The sequence below is a fragment of the Bufo gargarizans genome, chromosome 2 (genome assembly GCF_014858855.1).
Source record: "Bufo gargarizans isolate SCDJY-AF-19 chromosome 2, ASM1485885v1, whole genome shotgun sequence".
Taxonomy (NCBI): Eukaryota; Metazoa; Chordata; class Amphibia; order Anura; family Bufonidae; genus Bufo; species Bufo gargarizans.
In genome coordinates this window covers 565,718,304-565,739,034 of record NC_058081.1, presented here as the reverse complement: position 1 = coordinate 565,739,034, position 20,731 = coordinate 565,718,304, and the positions used below count along the sequence as shown (strand labels likewise).

At 40.6% G+C, this 20,731-nt stretch overlaps 1 protein-coding gene across 1 annotated transcript in view; it reads left to right on the top strand.

Moving 5' to 3' along the window:
• Nucleotides 1-20,731, top strand: part of LOC122926152 (otogelin-like protein) — a 95,882-nt gene that overhangs the window by 31,458 nt on the left and 43,693 nt on the right. The window contains 9 exon segments of the mRNA XM_044277532.1: nucleotides 9,664-9,769; nucleotides 10,800-10,834; nucleotides 12,379-12,393; nucleotides 12,543-12,645; nucleotides 16,516-16,538; nucleotides 17,780-17,888; nucleotides 17,982-18,083; nucleotides 18,979-19,019; nucleotides 19,128-19,227. Of these exon segments, the coding sequence (XP_044133467.1) occupies nucleotides 9,664-9,769; nucleotides 10,800-10,834; nucleotides 12,379-12,393; nucleotides 12,543-12,645; nucleotides 16,516-16,538; nucleotides 17,780-17,888; nucleotides 17,982-18,083; nucleotides 18,979-19,019; nucleotides 19,128-19,227 (634 nt within the window).

Below are 20,731 nucleotides of genomic sequence, written 5' to 3'. Positions count from 1 at the left end.
ATGAGCCCTAACCCATTTTCTCCAGATTAGCGAGGGTCCAACACGCTGCACCCCCACGATCAGCTGTTTGAAGGGAAGGCAGCGAAATGAGAGCTGTTTTCTCTGCTCTGTTCACCTGCTCACCGCACCATTTTCAGTGATGAGCAGGTAAACAGAGCAGAGCGCTTGTACGAAAAAAAAGCAGACAACCCCTTTAAAGACATACTTGGAAAACATTACATACAGCACTACAGAACATACTGGGTAATACAGTCCCACATATGTACCTCTTACATCCAGTGATGTCTCCACTCTGATGTAAATATTATCTTTCCTCATCTTCTCCATTCAGACCAGATCACCATGATGATTTCTTTCAGCCATCTCTTCTCTCTGCAGAGTTTTTCATCATTCTTTTTTATCATCCTCTCACCTTCTGAACACCCCATCCTGCCACCCCTAATACTGTGCCCATTGTACTCCCCAATACTATATTGCCCAAACAGTTAACCTGAAAATGAAAATACTGGTACCACACAGATAGTGTGCCAGTACAAAAAATACCCCCTTACATTTTAGATCAGCCCCCCATATCAAACCTCATATGAGACCCCCCCATCTCAGACCAGACCTTCTTTAGACCTCTATATCAGACCCCATATCAGACCTCAAAACAGACCCCCATTAGACCTCCATGTCAGAAACACCCATCTCAGACCAAACTCCCCATGTACCAGACCTCAGACTAGACCCCATCAGACCTCTCAGACCCCTATATCAGACCTCAGTCCAGACCTCGAGACCCCCATATCAGACATCAGACCCCCATTAGACCTCTAGACCCCATACCAGACCTCAGACCAGACCTCCAGACCCCCATACCCCTATATCAGACCACCATTAGACTTCCAGACCCCCATATCGGACCTCAGACCAGACCTCCAGACCCCCATTAGACTTCCAGAGCCCCATATGAGACCCCCGTTAGATCTACAGACCTATATTAGACATCCAGACCATCATATCAAAACCACATTAAACCTCCAAGCCCCCATTAGACTTACAGACCCCTATATCAGACCTCCAGACCCCATATAAGACCCCCATTAGACCTCCAGACCCCCATATCAGACCCAAAGACCCCCATATCAGACCAGGCCCCCATTAGACTTATTGACCCACATATCAGACCTTAGACCCCTATTAGACCTCATATACCCCATATGAGACCCCTATTAGACCTCCAGGCCCCCATATAAGACCCCCAATTATACCCCCATTAGACTTACAGACCCCCATTTCAGACCTCAGATCCCCCATATCAGACCTCCAGACTCCCATATCAGACCTCAGACCCCCCAATCAGACCTCCAGACCCCCATATCAGACCTCAAATCAGACTTAAAAATAAATAAATTAACTTACCTCTACTGCTCCACTGCCACTCTCTAGGTCCTGTGGTCTCCCAGGTTCTCTTCCCAGGGCCCGCGCTGCAGTTACCTGACCTTCTGCAGCGTCAGGTAATCAAGCGCCCTGTACAACCTGACACTGCAGACAGCCAGGACACCGCAGCGTAGGACCTGAGAAGAGCAAGCAGGAGGAGGGGTAAGTACAGCACTCACAGCACTTCTCTCCCTGCCTCCTGCATACTAGTGAGCGCTTCCATAATAGAAGCACTTACTAGTGTTCCCTTTATAAGATGCAGTGCATCTTATAAAAGGAAAAAGTACAGTGCCACTGGCAAAGGGGGCATTCGTCACAGGCTGCGCCGATGCTGCCTGAGGCGAGATTCTCATCTCGCCTGATAGCAAAAGCGGGCCTGGTGAGGGCGTACCCCAACCCTTTCCAGGATACTGTGTTAATCTAATGGCACTTTTCTGGCCAATAACTTAACACTTATTGCAGCTGTCATAATGCAAACACACCCTGCTTTTTAGAAAGGATGTGTCTGTGTGCCTCCAACAGGAGGGTACAAAATAAAAATTGAAAAGTGAACATGGGTATCTGCCCTTTGTCTTTACTGGTTTTTATGCATAGTGCCTTATATGTCTTCAAATTACAGAAACTTTTCATAGTAATTATGTGTTCTGCTTCCAGACTGGATGTGAAAATGTTCACTGTACAGTGGATACTTGTGCCGATGGGCAATACCGTCAGCAGGTTTCTACAGCAGACCCTTGCTGCCCACATTTTGTGTGCGTTGGTATGTATCTATTAAAGCCGAACATTATAATTAAATATATAAAAGGGTACAGTGTTTTACTAATGTAAATAATGTTGTTATAAGAAATATTAATTATGAATAATTGAGATTAATGTCAATAATTAATATTAATGAATAGGTGTAAGCCGCTACTGTTGACTCTGCCTATTTCCTAACTCTACCTTTCTGTAACTTTACTTTCATGAAACTGTCTGTGCATGTACTGGACACTGAGGTGACTGAAGACTAGTTACTGTATTTTAACAATAAAATATATTTATTAAAACAAATATAAACTCTAATATGTATATATATATATATACTATATATATATATATATATATATATATATATAGTATTTATTCACCCATTGGTGATGCAGCGTCACCAATGGGTGAATAAACCACTATTTTCCACATTAACCTGGAGTGCTGCTCTATTTTTTGGACTGGATTTTTTGGTAAGCTTGCCCTTTTGAGCTTGCACCCGCAGTATTGTTTATAGGTTGGTGCTGCCTTACTTTTTCTATTGTGTGTGTGTGTGTATATATATATATATATATATATATATATATACACTGCCTGTCCAAAAAAAAGTCGTCACATACTCTAATATTTCATTGGACCGCCTTTAGCTTTGATTACGGCACCCATTCGCTGTGGCATTGTTTCGATAAGCTTCTGCAATGTCACAAGATTTATTTCCAGTGTTGCATTAATTTTTCGCTAAGATCTTGTATTCATGATTGTAGAGTCTGACGGCTGCACAAAGCCTTCTCCAGTACATCCCAAAGATTCTCAATGGGGTTATGGTCTTGACTCCAGACAGGGAAGAAAAAATCCATTGATGGAATAACCTGGTCATTCAGTATGTTCAGGTAGTCAGCTGACCTCATTCTTGGAGCACATACTGTTGCTGAACCTAGACCTGACCAACTGCAGCAACCCCAGATCATAGCACTGCCCCCACAGGCTTGTACAGTAGGCACTAGGTATGATGGGTGCATCACTTCATCTGCCTCTCTTCTTATCCTGATGCGCCCATCACTCTGGAACAGGGTAAATCTGGACTCATCAGACCACATGGCCTTCTTCCATTGCTCCAGAGTCCAATCTTTATGCTCCCTAGCAAATTGAAGCCTTTTTTTCTGGTTTGCCTCACTGGTTTTCTGATGGCTACACAGCTGTTCAATCCCAATCCCTTGAGTTCCCTTCAAATTGTGCGTGTGAAAATGCTCTTACTTTCACTATTAAATATGGCCGTGAGTTCTACTGTTGTTTTTCTTTGATTTGATTTCACCAAACGTTTAAGTGATCGCCGATCACGATCATTTAGGATTTTTTTCCTGACACATTTCTTCCTCGAATACGATGGGTCACCACTATCCTTCCAGTTTTTAATAATGTGTTGGACAGTTCTTAACCCAATTTTAGAAGTTTCTGCAATCCTTAGATGTTTTCTCTGCTTGATGCATGCCAATGATTTGACCCTTCTCAAACAGACTAACAACTTTTCCATGTCCACAAGATGTATCTATGGACATGGTTGTTTAAGAAATGAGAAGAAACTCATTGCACCACGTGGGGTTAAATAACCTGTTGCCAGCTGAAAGATAATTGTCCATGCAGTAATTATCAATGGCTATATAAAGATATATATACATATAGACACACATTACAACACACAATAACAACACTATAATCACCCTAGCTACACTAGACAAAATACACAATCCCAACATATTAGTATACCCCCAAATATCTAGCTAAATAAACACATACATTCTATAATGACTGCGCCCTCCCACCTAACGCTAACTTTCCCTACAGGGGTAAAACCATACAGGGGTTACAGGGTAATACCAGGGTTAGGGGTATATTATGTTAATGTAGGGGTTATGGCAAGACAGAGGTTAATGGCCAGGGAATGTATTGTAGATAGATAAGGAAAGGGTTCAAACATTGGTGGCAGTCCAGGGGTTAATGCAGGGGTACAAGGAAATGCAAGGGATTGTAGGGAGATAAAACATTGGTGGCAGTGCAAGGGTTAATATAAGGGGGTCCAGGAGGTATTTAGCTAATCCAATGATCGTTGTCTAGGGGTTTGCTCGTTTTCCAAATGTCTTACTTAGTTATTAATATTGTCTCCCAATGTATTTTTTTGCAGACTTGACAACAACCACCCAATCGACTACACCATATGTGAGTATCTGTCAATTTAGCTCTACTCACTGTGCATGCTATCATTTACCAGCTGTTGGGAAAAAGGTTTATATTTATTGGATGCTATACTCCAGAAACTCCAACAAACACACAATCATCAATGAGTCAACCCTGAACTTTTTTCCCTTTAACCCCTTAATGACAGTTTAAAAAAAATATAATTTAGCAAACAGTGGTTTCACTGCTGTATTGTAGCTTTTTTTTGGACTGCCAAAATAATTTTGACACATAGCTTTTTACTAGTATGTTTTTAGCATTTTGTTTTCTTTTTTTTTTTTGTTTTATTGTAGTTTAGGTTTGGGAATGCTTAGATGACACAAAAGCATGGATGTAATATCAGGATGCAGATTCATTCTCATTTACTGTTTCTCTTAATAGGAGGAGTGCAAAGATGTCACATGTAAAGTAAAAGAATGCAAAGATGGGCAATATCTACAAAAAATTTCTTCATCAGACCCCTGCTGTCCAAACTATGAATGTGTCGGTAGGTATTACATCGGGTCCATACTGAAAAGGAAAAAATGTGGGTAGGCCTATAGTCCTAGGGAAAACTATAGATAAAGACTCATAACCCTTCTGTAGGTATCACATGAAGTCTATACTGGAAAGAAAAAATATAGGTAGACCTACAGATGTTGCAGAGTTCTTACTCTGTTCTTACTCGCACTTTCATACCTGTAGTCCTATGAAAAACTGAAAGTGAGGACTTGTATAGTTTCTGTATCTGTGTACAATGCCCTTATGTTTATATAGAGGTGTTTTACTTTACTGTACATTTTTGGTGCTGAAATATTTAAAAAGATCATGTCACGCTCCATCAGATGCTATAAGATTTCTTTAGCCTTGGAAACTGAAAAATTGTAACCATGTACAGTAATCCCTCAAGATACAATGGCCTCAGGATACAATATTTTCAACATGCAATGGTCTTTTCTGACCCATCGTAAGTTGAAACCAAACTCAACATACAATGTCTCAGACTCAGATCCAACCAATCAAGGCCACTTCTCTAGTAAAATAGCTGGATTATTAACTAGTTAGCAGCTATTCCTGACTGTTATATGTAAGAACTTGTTTTTTTCTGTTTCAGTTATCTACTTATTTTTGTTAAATCTTCATTTTCTTTTATCTTGGATGGCATTTTGGTGCTTTAGAACCGATTACTCAAGTTACAATAGTTTTAACATACAATGGTTGTCCTGGAACCAAATAATATAACTTGAGGGACCGCTGTATATAAATCTACGGGACAACTTCCATGCTAGTACAGTTTTCTCCCATAAACTGCTGACCAGGAGGGCTACTTTTGAAGCCTCCCATATATTGGGGTTTGGTGTGGTAAAAATCACATCATGTTGAGTGGCTGACTTAGAGGCCTCAGTTGGGCTTCTCTTGAGCATTAACTTGAAGCTCCTCAACCACAATGCAAATTATGCAATAAGCTCCCTGGGTGGGTTCCTGCTCTCCCAAATGTCTTACTTAGTTATTAATATTGTCTCCCAATGTATTTTCTTGTAGACTTGACAACAACCACCCAATCGACTACACCATATGTAAGTATCTGTCAATTTATTACCTTCTTCATACCTTGTATGCTTCTACCCAAAGCCATTGTGAAGTGTGGAGGATAGCTCTACTCACTGTGCATGCTATTATTTACCAGCTGTTGGGAAAAAGGTTTATATTTATTGTATGCTATAATCCAGAAACTCCAACAAACACACAATCATCAATGAGTCAACCCTGAACTTTTTTTCCCTTTAACCCCTTAATGACCGTTTAAAAAATATATAATTTAGCAAACAGTGGTTTCACTGCTGTATTGTAGCTTTTTTTTGGACTGCCAAAATAATTTTGACACATAGCTTTTTACTAGTATGTTTTTAGCATTTTGTTTCCTTTTTTTTTTGTTTTATTGTGGTTTAGGTTTGGGAATGCTTAGATGACACAAAAGCATGGATGTAATATCAGGATGCAGATTCATTCTCATTTACTGTTTCTCTTAATAGGAGGAGTGCAAAGATGTCACATGTAAAGTAAAAGAATGCAAAGATGGGCAATATCTACAAAAAATTTCTTCATCAGACCCCTGCTGTCCAAACTATGAATGTGTCGGTAGGTATTACATCAGGTCCATACTGAAAAGGAAAAAATGTGGGTAGGCCTATAGTCCTAGGGAAAACTATAGATAAAGACTCGTAACTCTTCTGTAGGTATTACATGAAGTCTATACTGGAAAGAAAAAGTATGGGTAGACCTACAGATGTTGCAGAGTTCTTACTCTGTTCTTACTCGCACATTCATACCTGTAGTCCTATGAAAAACTGAAAGTGAGGACTGATATAGTTTCTGTATCTGTGTACGATGCCTCATGTTTATATAGAGGTGTTTTACTTTACTGTACATTCTTGGTGCTGAAATATTTAAAAAGATCATGTCACGCTCCATCAGTAGCTATAAGGTTTCTTTAGCCTTGGAAACAGAAAAATTGTAACCATGTACAGTAATCCCTCAAGATACAATGGCCTCAGGATACAATATTTTCAACATGCAATGGTCTTTTCTGACCCATCGTAAGTTGAAACCAAACTCAACATACAATGTCTCAGACTCAGATCCAACCAATCAAGGCCACTTCTCTAGTAAAATAGCTGGATTATTAACTAGTTAGCAGCTATTCCTGTTATATGTAAGAACTTGTTTTTTTCTGTTTCAGTTATCTACTTATTTTTGTTAAATCTTCATTTTCTTTTATCTTGGATGGCATTTTGGTGCTTTAGAACCGATTACTCAAGTTACAATAGTTTTAACATACAATGGTTGTCCTGGAATCAATTAATATAACTTGAGGGACCGCTGTATATAAATCTACGGGACAACTTCCATGCTAGTACAGTTTTCTCCCATAAACTGCTGACCAGGAGGGCTACTTTTGAAGCCTCCTATATATTGGGGTTTGGTGTGGTAAAAATCACATCATGTTGAGTGGCTGACTTAGAGGCCTCAGTTGGGCTTCTCTTGAGCATTAACTTGAAGCTCCTCAACCACAATGCTAATTATGCAATAAGCTCCCTGGGTGGGTTCCTGCTCTCCCAAATGTCTTACTTAGTTATTAATATTGTCTCCCAATGTATTTTCTTGTAGACTTGACAACAACCACCCAATCGACTACACCATATGTGAGTATCTGTCAATTTATGACCTTCTTCATACCTTGTATGCTTCTACCCAAAGCCATTGTGAAGTGTGGAGGATAGCTCTACTCACTGTGCATGCTATCATTTACCAGCTGTTGGGAAAAAGGTTTATATTTATTGGATGCTATACTCCAGAAACTCCAACAAACACACAATCATCAATGAGTCAACCCTGAACTTTTTTCCCTTTAACCCCTTAATGACCGTTTAAAAAAATATAATTTAGCAAACAGTGGTTTCACTGATGTATTGTAGCTTTTTTTTTGGACTGCCAAAATAATTTTGACACATAGCTTTTTACTAGTATGTTTTTAGCATTTTGTTTTCTTTTTTTTTTGTTTTATTGTGGTTTAGGTTTGGGAATGCTTAGATGACACAAAAGCATGGATGTAATATCAGGATGCAGATTCATTCTCATTTACTGTTTCTCTTAATAGGAGGAGTGCAAAGATGTCACATGTAAAGTAAAAGAATGCAAAGATGGGCAATATCTACAAAAAATTTCTTCATCAGACCCCTGCTGTCCAAACTATGAATGTGTCGGTAGGTATTACATCAGGTCCATACTGAAAAGGAAAAAATGTGGGTAGGCCTATAGTCCTAGGGAAAACTATAGATAAAGACTCGTAACTCTTCTGTAGGTATTACATGAAGTCTATACTGGAAAGAAAAAGTATGGGTAGACCTACAGATGTTGCAGAGTTCTTACTCTGTTCTTACTCGCACATTCATACCTGTAGTCCTATGAAAAACTGAAAGTGAGGACTGATATAGTTTCTGTATCTGTGTACGATGCCTCATGTTTATATAGAGGTGTTTTACTTTACTGTACATTCTTGGTGCTGAAATATTTAAAAAGATCATGTCACGCTCCATCAGTAGCTATAAGGTTTCTTTAGCCTTGGAAACAGAAAAATTGTAACCATGTACAGTAATCCCTCAAGATACAATGGCCTCAGGATACAATATTTTCAACATGCAATGGTCTTTTCTGACCCATCGTAAGTTGAAACCAAACTCAACATACAATGTCTCAGACTCAGATCCAACCAATCAAGGCCACTTCTCTAGTAAAATAGCTGGATTATTAACTAGTTAGCAGCTATTCCTGTTATATGTAAGAACTTGTTTTTTTCTGTTTCAGTTATCTACTTATTTTTGTTAAATCTTCATTTTCTTTTATCTTGGATGGCATTTTGGTGCTTTAGAACCGATTACTCAAGTTACAATAGTTTTAACATACAATGGTTGTCCTGGAATCAATTAATATAACTTGAGGGACCGCTGTATATAAATCTACGGGACAACTTCCATGCTAGTACAGTTTTCTCCCATAAACTGCTGACCAGGAGGGCTACTTTTGAAGCCTCCTATATATTGGGGTTTGGTGTGGTAAAAATCACATCATGTTGAGTGGCTGACTTAGAGGCCTCAGTTGGGCTTCTCTTGAGCATTAACTTGAAGCTCCTCAACCACAATGCTAATTATGCAATAAGCTCCCTGGGTGGGTTCCTGCTCTCCCAAATGTCTTACTTAGTTATTAATATTGTCTCCCAATGTATTTTCTTGTAGACTTGACAACAACCACCCAATCGACTACACCATATGTGAGTATCTGTCAATTTATGACCTTCTTCATACCTTGTATGCTTCTACCCAAAGCCATTGTGAAGTGTGGAGGATAGCTCTACTCACTGTGCATGCTATCATTTACCAGCTGTTGGGAAAAAGGTTTATATTTATTGGATGCTATACTCCAGAAACTCCAACAAACACACAATCATCAATGAGTCAACCCTGAACTTTTTTCCCTTTAACCCCTTAATGACCGTTTAAAAAAATATAATTTAGCAAACAGTGGTTTCACTGATGTATTGTAGCTTTTTTTTTGGACTGCCAAAATAATTTTGACACATAGCTTTTTACTAGTATGTTTTTAGCATTTTGTTTTCTTTTTTTTTTGTTTTATTGTGGTTTAGGTTTGGGAATGCTTAGATGACACAAAAGCATGGATGTAATATCAGGATGCAGATTCATTCTCATTTACTGTTTCTCTTAATAGGAGGAGTGCAAAGATGTCACATGTAAAGTAAAAGAATGCAAAGATGGGCAATATCTACAAAAAATTTCTTCATCAGACCCCTGCTGTCCAAACTATGAATGTTTTGGTAGGTATTACATCGGGTCCATACTGAAAAAGAAAAAATGTCGGTAGGCCTATAGTCCTAGGGAAAACTATAGATAAAGACTCTTAACCCTTCTGTAGGTATCACATGAAGTATATACTGGAAATAAAAAGTATGGGTAGACCTACAGATGTTGCAGAGTTCTGACTATGTTCTTACTCACACTTTCATACCTGTAGTCCTATGAAAAACTGAAAGTGAGGACTGGTATAGTTTCTGTATCTGTGTACGATGCCTCATGTTTATATAGAGGTGTTTTACTTTACTGTACATTTTTGGTGCTGAAATATTTAAAAAAAATCATGTCACGCTCCATCAGATGCTATAAGATTTCTTTAGCCTTGGAAACTGAAAAATTGTAACCATGTACAGTAATCCCTCAAGATACAATGGCCTCAGGATACAATATTTTCAACATGCAATGGTCTTTTCTGACCCATCGTAAGTTGAAACCAAACTCAACATACAATGTCTCAGACTCAGATCCAACCAATCAAGGCCACTTCTCTAGTAAAATAGCTGGATTATTAACTAGTTAGCAGCTATTCCTGACTGTTATATGTAAGAACTTGTTTTTTTCAGTTTCCGTTATCTACTTTTTTTTGTTAAATCTTCATTTTCTTTTATCTTGGATGGCATTTTGGTGCTTTAGAACCGATTACTCAAGTTACAATAGTTTTAACATACAATGGTTGTCCTGGAACCAATTAATATAATTTGAGGGACCCCTGTATATAAATCTACGGGACAACTTCCATGCTAGTATAGTTTTCTCCCATAAACTGCTGACCAGGAGGGCTACTTATGAAGCCTCCCATATATTTGGGTTTGATGTGGTAAAAATCACATCATGTTGAGTGGCTGACTTAGAGGCCTCAGTTGGGCTTCTCTTGAGCATTAACTTGAAGCTCCTCAACCACAATGCAAATTATGCAATAAGCTCCCTGGGTGGGTTCCTGCTCTCCCAAATGTCTTAGTGATTAATATTGTCTCCCAATGTATTTTCTTGTAGACTTGACAACAACTACCCAATCGACTACATCATATGTGAGTATCTGTCAATTTATGACTTTCTTCATTTGTTGTGTATGCTTATACCCAAAGCCATTGTGAAGTGTGGAGAATGGCTGTACTCACTGTGCATGCTAAGATTTACCAACTGTTTGGAGAACATTGATCTTCTGTACCATTTTCATAGGTTATTTTAAAAAGGTATATATTGTTTGGATGCTATACTCCGGAAACTCCAACAAACACAGTGATCATTGAGTCAACCCTGAACAATTTCTCCCTTTTAACCCCTTAATGACCTTTTATGATTTAGCATATGTGGTGGTTTAACAGCTGTAACTTTATTTATTGGACTGCCAAAATAATGTTTGTAGTTTGTTTTTACATGACACATTGTGCTTTCTGCTAAAAGGTAGGTTTTTTTTGCATTTTTTTTCACCCGGATTAACACCCGGTACCAAGTGCATGTGAACGGCGCTTCATAATGAGTTTAAAGGGGTTTTCTCACAAATAACATTTATCACCTTTCCACAGGATAGGTTATACATGTCTGATCGCTAAGGGCCCCACTGCTAGCTCCCCCATCAGTTACTAGAACAAGGGTTCCTTCTCCATGGGTTGTGTCTGGTATTACAGCTCTGCCATATTCACTTGAATGGAGCTAATTGGGTAATTTAGTGAGATTGCTTCAAAACCTAGATTAGGAATTGTTCTATACCTTTCAATTGGAATAAACATATACTCCAATAAAAATCACTGTTTTACCTGTATGTGCTATTTCTAGTATGTGTAATACCTTTACAACTGGTGCCCAGGGTTGCCAACTGTCCAGACATTTCTGGACAGTCCATGAAAATAGGTGACTTTTTTCCTGTTTCCATGAAAAGAAAATGGATGTATCCGTGAATTGTTTGCGGCTGGTGGTGCTTGGCTAGATTATTTTGGTGGTAATTATCATTATTTTCCAGCTCACAGTAAATGCTGGTAATGAGTTCATATGAGTATATTGAGCTGTAGACCTGCATTACTTATAATTTGTATCCTTCATTATGGTTTTCTAATTTGTCAGTAAAAAATTATGGCTGTCTGAGATTTTGGGATAAGTAGTCCAGAGAAATAGAAAAATTCTGGTTGGCAACCCTTGAACGCTCTGGTTCCCTACAGGGGAAGATTTTGTGATCATCTTATTGTCAAGGAACCTTCTAACAAGTAGGGATTGTCCAAAGCAAGCAGATAACTTCTTTAGTGACGTGCCATTTTGCGCAATGTTTGGTTTATATATACAGTACCCGAGTCAGGAGGTGGCATAAGAAAAGAGAGGTTCTAAAATGCCTAGTTAGGTGCCGCACATTTTTCATGTCATGTGTCATAAATTCACACATCCTATGGCACTATTGATGAATTCTCCCCATTGTGTATTTAAAATACTGATTATTTGCTCTTGATTTATAACTTTTTTCATATTTGTTTTTTGGCACTATTGATGAATCTTCCCCATTGAGTATTGAATTATATGTTTTTTATGTAATTGTTGATTATTTATGGTTGATTTATAACTTTGGCATTTCATCTTTTTACAGACTCCAACCCCCAAGGTATGTGACATGATATATTATTTTGGTCAGTTTTGGAATAGATGGAATGACTTGAATGACTAATGAAAGGGAGCTGGAGTTGTATGAATGTTGTATCTCTTGCTTGGTGATATAGAAATAATATGAATGCTTTTTTCTCATGTTGACAGCAATGTGATCTAGTCACATTTTCTGTGGACAACTGCGCCCCTGGGGAAAAACTCCTTGTGAAACCAAACCCAGAGAATCCAGACTGTCCGATGTATGAATGCGGTAAGTGCAGAGCCGTTTCTGACACTCACGACCACTGCTCCCTGTCCCTTAGTTGACAATACTGTAGTAATCTAGCAGAGAATCCAGATGAGTGTCTTTGGTGAGATCCCTATCTTCTCCCAGCACAATCAGCTGTTCTCATGTGATGAGAGAAACAGCAACTTGTCTGCAGACCCCAAACCCCGTCCCAGAGCAGCCACGGAGTGCTCAATGTGCAGTATTGTAAATGGAAGGCTGGAAACGCCATAGACCGTCATGCTCCGTGGTTGTTCAGTGATTGCAGAGATTCTGGGCCGTCACACAGTAATAGCCAGTTATTTATACATAGAGACAAAGGTATTTGTGTTTGACAACTTATGTTACAGAAGGATCTTTGCATTCAGTATTACCTTCTAGAAAGGATATAAACATTTTAAGGTTTAAAAGGGTTGTCCCATTTCAGGCACTGGAGGCATGTCACTAGGTTATGCCCCCAATGTCTGATAGGTGTGGGTCCCACCACTGTGACCGTACCTATACTTAGAATGGATCCTGCAATGTCCCGGAGGGCGCAACGACCGTCCATTAATTACTATGGGAGCGCTTAAAATAGTGTGGCGGTCGCTATTTTTGGCGCCCCCAGAGGAATGAATAGAGAGCGGCCACTTATGCACGGTGCACCCTCCGGGACATTGCAGGTTCCGTTCTAAGTATAGGTGAGGGCCCCCAATGTCTGAGATGAGACAACCCCTTCAAGAATTAGGGCACGGCTACATGGTGACATTTGACCAAATGTATGTCAATGGTGTCGCAATGCGACATGCTGCGACTGCGAAAGTGGAAGAAAATCCAGATGTCGGATTTTGCAAGTCACATGTTACATGCAACTTTCACTTCATTGACTTTAATGTGAGTGCTGCATGACACATGACTTTCCTGCCACTTGGCTGTGTTTTCACCGTCAAATCCCAGTTCTAAACGAGTCACACAACATCTAGTTACAGACAAGTTGCACACATGTTGTTTCACGTTACTGTTCTGCACCTTGGAGTCGCGCGGCACATGTTGCTTTTTAGCCGTACCCTTACTCAGGTCACTGACCAACATCAGATGCTGCGCTCTTGTACTCAGCCAATGTGTTGTAGGTAAGAGGTCAACAAGACAGAACTTAAGCCTTTATTTTACTTTATAGTGTCTAATGGAACTACTACACCTCCTCCTGTATGGACCCCAACACCTGGCGTAAGTATACCTAAATTATACACATTCTGAAATGTCTTTTATCTTGCATCTGACAAACCAGGAGGGCTGATAATCCGCCATTGTAGCAATTGTTGACCAGTGAGAAGAACCAACAAAGTTAGGGCTCATGCACATGAACGTATTTTCTTTCCGTGTCCGTTCCGTTTTTTGCGGACCGTATGCAGAACAATACATTTCAATGGTTCCGCAAAAAAAGAAAACGGAACTTATGTGTATTTAACTATATCCTATTATTGTCCGCATTACAGACAAGGATAGTACTGTTCGATTAGGGGCCAGCTGTTCTATTCTGCAAAATACGGAATGCACACGGACATCATGTGTATTTTTTGCAGATTAGTTTTTTGTGGACTGCAAAATACATACGGTCGTGTGCATGAGCCCATAGGCTAAGTTCACATGTTGAGAATTTTTGGATGGATTTTTGTATGGATTTTAAATCCGCACGTAAATCCACCATGAAATGCAGATTTAGACATGGACTCCACAGGTAAACTGTTGTCTCTTGTGGATTTTGATATCAAAGATCAAAATTCCCTTTTCAGAACGTCTATGGAAAAAAATCTGCAGCAAATCCACATACAATCCACAAAACTGTGAAATCTGAAGCATGTGCACAGTATAAGTAAAACTCCATGGACTCGCACTCCGTAGCACGTGAACTTAGCCTTACGGTGAACTTGCGGCGTCGGTACCTGTGCTGCGGTTTGCAATGCACGGGCAACGACCGTGTGCACGCTGTCTGCGGACCCATTCACTTAAATGGGTCTGCGATCCACATCCAACAGTCCAAACCGCAGAAAAGTGCTTCCGATCCGTGCCTTCATTCCGCACTGCACAGTATCTTCCAGATTGCGGACGTATTTACTCAGTGGCGGATTGGGAACTTAAAGTGGCCCTGGAAAAAAAATAAGTGGCCCTACTTTTGTAGTTGTAGGCGGGTCCAAATTGACAAGTAGGCAGGGCCAACAGAAGTAGGTGGGGCTTGTAATACTGTGGTGCAGTACAGAATACCACCCCAGCAGGACCAAATACCACAGTGCAGCACAAAATACTTCCGCCCCAACCACAGAATTCAACTGTATCACTATCACTGCAGTTTATTTCAAGAAGACACCTGTGGCCATTCAGCATTGGATCATTATGTTCCTGGCCTGTGGCCATCAAGAGGGTTTGGGCGGCCTCCTGGGCATCAGCCCACTGGGAAATTTCTCTGTAGGGTCTATGGCCAATCTGCCTCTGCATTTACTTGTTATGGTGCGCACAATACAGGCACGGACCTGCTGCATGAGGCCTTATAGTAGCTCCTGACCCTTAAATAGGTATTCTGGTTATAAGAAGCCGAGTTAGGGCCCTCCTCACCTACATACTGCATAGGGAATAAATGGAGCACAATGCTTGCTCGACAAGCTGTCCCATTCATTATAGGGTGCAGAGCCCCTGACCTTATGATTGTGAATCTCACAATTTAGTAGCTACAAGGTCTTGATAGTGCATTAAAGAAATGTTTCTATATATATGTATAATTGTTTGAATTTACATGTTACATGTAGACTGACACTGATTTTATTTGTAGGTTTGTGACGGCACCATTTGTCCACCATTTAGATGTGAGAAGAATGGCTCTAGTAAGGTTTTGGATTCGATAGTGAATTGCTGTCCTGTATACGATTGTGGTGAGTCATTGTATATCTGAAAGACACTTGCTGCATTTCACACTGGTGTCCGAGAGCTATGCACGTCTTGAATTTTGTATTGAAATATTCATTTGCTCATTTCATTGTTTCCATTTTTTTACAGTATGTGACCCATGCCCCCCTCCTCCAAATTGTAATGGAAATAAACCAACAATGTCCATTGACCCAGAAAAGGAATGCTGCTTCACATACACATGCCGTCAGTATTCATTTATATCATTCTTACAATGTTTTAGAAATGTTACACAGTGTGCAGGAAGAATGCGCTGTTCATGTAATATCATTGAGGGGTCTCCCCCAAATGTATACCCTCTCTTATTAGCCAGAGGGGAGAGACCTGCTAAATAAAAATGTTCTCCATTCTCAGGGACCTGGCCCATACGTGTGTTATGTCAGTGGCTATCCATAAGAATGGCTTCCATGTATCCCTAGTAATACACTACATCTCCGCTGCTAATGCTGGGGAAAGTGTGGCTGCCCACAACTTCCCCCAGTGATCATAGCTGATCACCAGGGGTTTCAGAAGCTGGATCTGCAGTAGTCAACGGATCACAGGGCCAGCTTGATTTCAAAAGGGATTGTATGGCGAGACTACTTCAGTAAGCCTGGAGGGCAATATAAACACCTCATACATTTATTATGGATTAGACCCTCAGTATACAGTATATCTGCGATATCTTCAATATGTCCAGGTGATGACCTCAGAGAAACCGTAGACTCCCAGTACCTCCCCCGTCCCCCTTGAATTGTATTGTCTCCTCAATTGTAATGGCTCCTCAAATCACTCAACCTCAATGTTAGCAACAATAAGTCGCTGCAATACTATCTCAAGCCTCTAGGTGATGCACTGCTCTGCATCATCTATGATAGTAATTATAGTCTGCCTTCACCTGTATGAGCATTTTCTTTAACTTTTCATTTTCTTTTACAGATCAAGAAAGCACTCCAACACCGGTAAGTTTCAAATCATAATGTACATGTAATCTGCAAGCATTATCTAAGGGTACTTTCACACTAGAGTTAAAAGTTTTCCGGTATTGAGTTCCATCCTAGGGGCTCAATACTGGGAAAAAAAAGGCATCAGTTTGGTCCTAATACATTCTGAATGGAAAGCAATCCGTTCAGTATGCATCAGGATGTCTTCCGTTTCGTCCCTTCACGGTATTTGGATGGAGAAAAAAACGCAGTATGCTGCGTTTTTTCTCTCCGGCCAAAATTCCGGAAGACTTGTTGACATCCAGCATTAATTTCCATTGAAATGTATTAGTGCTGGATCCGGCATTAAAATTGCTGTATTGACTGAGCCGGTTTTCCGGTCTGCACATGCGCAGACCTTTAAAAATATAAAAAAATAAATACCGGATCCGTTTTTTTGGGATGACACCAGAGAAACGGTTTCGGCATTTCAATACATTTGTCAGACGTATCCAGATCCAAACACAAATGCAATAAGTTTACATACGGATTTCCAGATCTGGCAGGCATTTCCAGCAACGCAAGTGTGAAAGTACCCTAACTCTGCATCCTGTAGCTTCATCTTTATTTCTGATCCTTATATAATGCCAACATGTTCCATGGAGCTGTACAGAGATGGCCATCACTCACATCAATCCCTGTCCCCTATGGGGCTCACAGTTTAAATTAATTGCAGTATATTTACATATGGAGCAATTTCATATCAAGCCATTTAACCTCTCTGGATGGCGATTTTTTGGGGGACTGTGCAAAAGGAGAGCCTACAAGTCCTAATAATCTCATATATCCGCTTTACTAAAAAAAAAAAAACAACAACATTGCCCTACAATTTAGATTAGGAATAGTTCTATCTCTATCGCTACCTTCCCTCTAGGTACAATCTCTACTATTCCTTAGGCTACTTTCACACTGTCGTTTTGAATTCCGTTTGTGAGATCCATTTCATGAATCTCACAAACGGTTCAAAACGGATCAGTTCAGCCCCAATGCATTCTGAATAGATAAGGATCCATTCAGAATGCATCAGTTTGGCTCCGTTCCGCCTCCATTTAGTTCTGGATGCGAAGCCAAACGGATCCGTCCTGACTTACAATGTAAGTCAATTATTTAAATCCCAATTATTTAAATCCCAAATATATTTGAGTCTTAATTAAGTGTGTATTACAGTATGATTAACCATTGTCTGTCACGTTAATATATTTTGTGTGTATGTATTTTAGACGCCATGTAAAGATGTCGTCTGTGAGCCACCACCAACATGTACTAAGAATGGTGCTAAACTTGTAACAATCCCATGGTCTGATCCCTGCTGTTCACACTATGAGTGTCGTAAGTCCTTCTGCCCATACAACCATTGTTATTGTAATGACGTCCATGGACTACATTAACTGATCAATGGATCCGGTTTTCTCTATTTTTCAGAATGTCAGGAGACCTGCAATCCTCCTCCTACTTGCAGTGATTTAAGTCCGCCAGTAAGAATTGGAGACCCTAACGTTGAGTGCTGCCCAGAGTATGACTGCCGTAAGTACCCATGGAAAGCGTCACTATGTAGACCAGGGGGTTGGGTATAACCATCCTTATCAGTGCAGTTTCTAGGTAAAATTTCTCTCAGGGCGAGTGTAAAAAAAAAACTCCCCCCCCCGCCACATCAAAACTGCTCGATGAAATCATATCAGAAGAGTACTTGCAACCATCTCACCCCATATATATATTTTGTTTATGCTTAACATAAGAAAATCAGCAAACGAAAATCATAAATTACTGCATAAACTGCTAAAAGTCACAGGCAGAATGGTACAGGAGTACTGCAGTTCATGTCCCCCACAGTGGCCCCTATTTTCATGTCCCCCACAGTGGCCCCCATTTTCATATCCCCCGCATCGCCCCCCCGCCCCCATTGTAATTAATGCCCCCCCCCCCACAGTGTCTCTCCATTGTACAAAATGTGCAACCACATTGCATGGTCTCGGTGACGCACCCACTGTCCAGGTCTGTCCCACAGATTCAGGCTCTCACAGCAGGCTTCTTTCTCAGCACTGCTCCAGGCGGGCGGTAACAGGCAGGCAGTGCGGGCGGCGGCGCTCACTCACTGTACGTCACTCGCCTGCGCCACCTAGTGGGAGGAGCAGGCGCGTGACGTCAGTGAGCGCAGCCTGCGCCTACAGGAGCTGAGTGACTGGTGAGATACGGACACGGTAATTAAGAGAGGAGCGCAGGTCGCGGGGCAGGAGAGATCCGAGGGAGGGAGACGGGGCGCAGGAGAGTCGCAGAGGAACGGCGCCCCCAGCAACAAGAGGGCGCTCTACGCGGTGGCCTGCCCGGTCCAAGAAACGGCACTGATCCTTATAGCTGCTAAAGTTCAGACTCGTTTCCACTGAAAATGTTCCATGAAGATTTCTGTTTGTTTCTTTGACAGCCACTAAATCATCTACCCCAGCTTCATCTACCCCAGGCAAGGTACAGTCATGCACTTTGATAAACTTCTCAGAAATTTGACTGATGTAAATGTCAAACATATAACTGATGAGTCGAACTTCATGGTTTATGTCTCTGTTTGCTTTACAGTGTGCGGGTGTCACCTGTCCTCCTCTTCCAATGTGCAAAGAAAATTACAGATTGGTGGAAGTGACCTCACAAAATCCATGCTGCGAGGAATATGAGTGCGGTGAGTGTTTTTTACCTTTGCACGTTTATTATCTCAGTTAAGGCGATGTTCACATCTGCGCCAGGCTGACCGTTGTTCTGATCCGTCAGGATAACAAAGTAAAAAAAAAAACTGATTAATTAAATGGTTTCTATGACGGATGCAAATGGTACATATCCCATTTACATCTATCACCCATTGACTGCAATGTAAAAAAGAAAAACACAACAAAAAGCTGGAAGCTCCTTTCCATTACGTATCCATAATATTAGTCTGTAATGGAAATGGCAAGGAACTTGAATGGGGTTAGTAGTTTTTTATCTTTGTTAAAACCTTTAGTTAGTTAAGAAGCACCTACCTACAGAATCAACCCTATTAAACCGGTTAGGCTGCCTGGAAGGGTCTATCCTGTTGTTTAAAATAATACCTGTCTTCTAAAAATCTGTTGTGGCGTTCCTGAGAAAAAATACTTTTATTCTTTATGCAGATGAGGGCACTAAGGGGTGTGGCCAAAGCTGGAATGCTGGGGTAGATGAACAGACTAGGCCCCGCCCCTCCGTGCACTGAAGCCTTCATCTGCATAAAGAATAAAAGTCTTTTTTTCTCAGGATCACTGCAACAGATTTTCACAAGAAAGGTATTGTGTTAATCAGCAGGATCAATCCTACCAGGCGGGATCTATCTATCTATCTATCTGGGTGTTTGTCTGCCTCTCTGTATTTGTCTTGAATTTAAAGGCATTGTCTCATGTCAGACACTGTTGGTGTATCACCAGGATTTGTCATCCATGTCAGATTGGTGCGTGTCCCACCTCTGGGACTTGCACTTATCTACAGAACGTACCACTGAAAGTGAAGGAGAGCGCACTAAGCATGTGCAACATGCTCTGCACCCATTTCTATGCAGCTGCCCTACATTCACTTGGAGGGTCCTATTCTAGAAATATGACCCGTGTTGTGGAATCATATATCTAGTATCAAATGTATACTTGCTTGTATTATATCTAACAGTTTGCTTAACAAAATGGCCCCTGAAGTAGCAGCCAGCTCCCTTAATAATCCCTTACTAATCACTTTATGATATTAAAATTGCTGACATAGTGCTGACTTTTGCTAAAGTATGGAGTGATAATGTGATACGTTATCATGGGACTTAGTAATGTGACAATTAGATCATCAAATTAGCCGAGTCATAAAGTTCCCCTTTTCCTGCTATAAGAAATCATGTAATCTGAATAAACGGAACATCTAGCATTGACTTCTCTGTGACAGTCTGTGTGTGATCTCTCTCGAGGCGTACGTATGCCAATCATTTTATACCATTCGGAGCAATACATCAACTCTTTCCTGGCTATTGGGGTCAGATCCAGAATCAGAACCATATCACCCGCACCTCTCTCACATTGGTGGAGTATCCTAGCGATATGCCACCAGTGTCTGAGATGAAACAACCCATTCAAATGAATGTTTTCAGGCGAGATGGCGAAGCATCTCAACATGCCATGCCATGTGGTATTATGATAGTT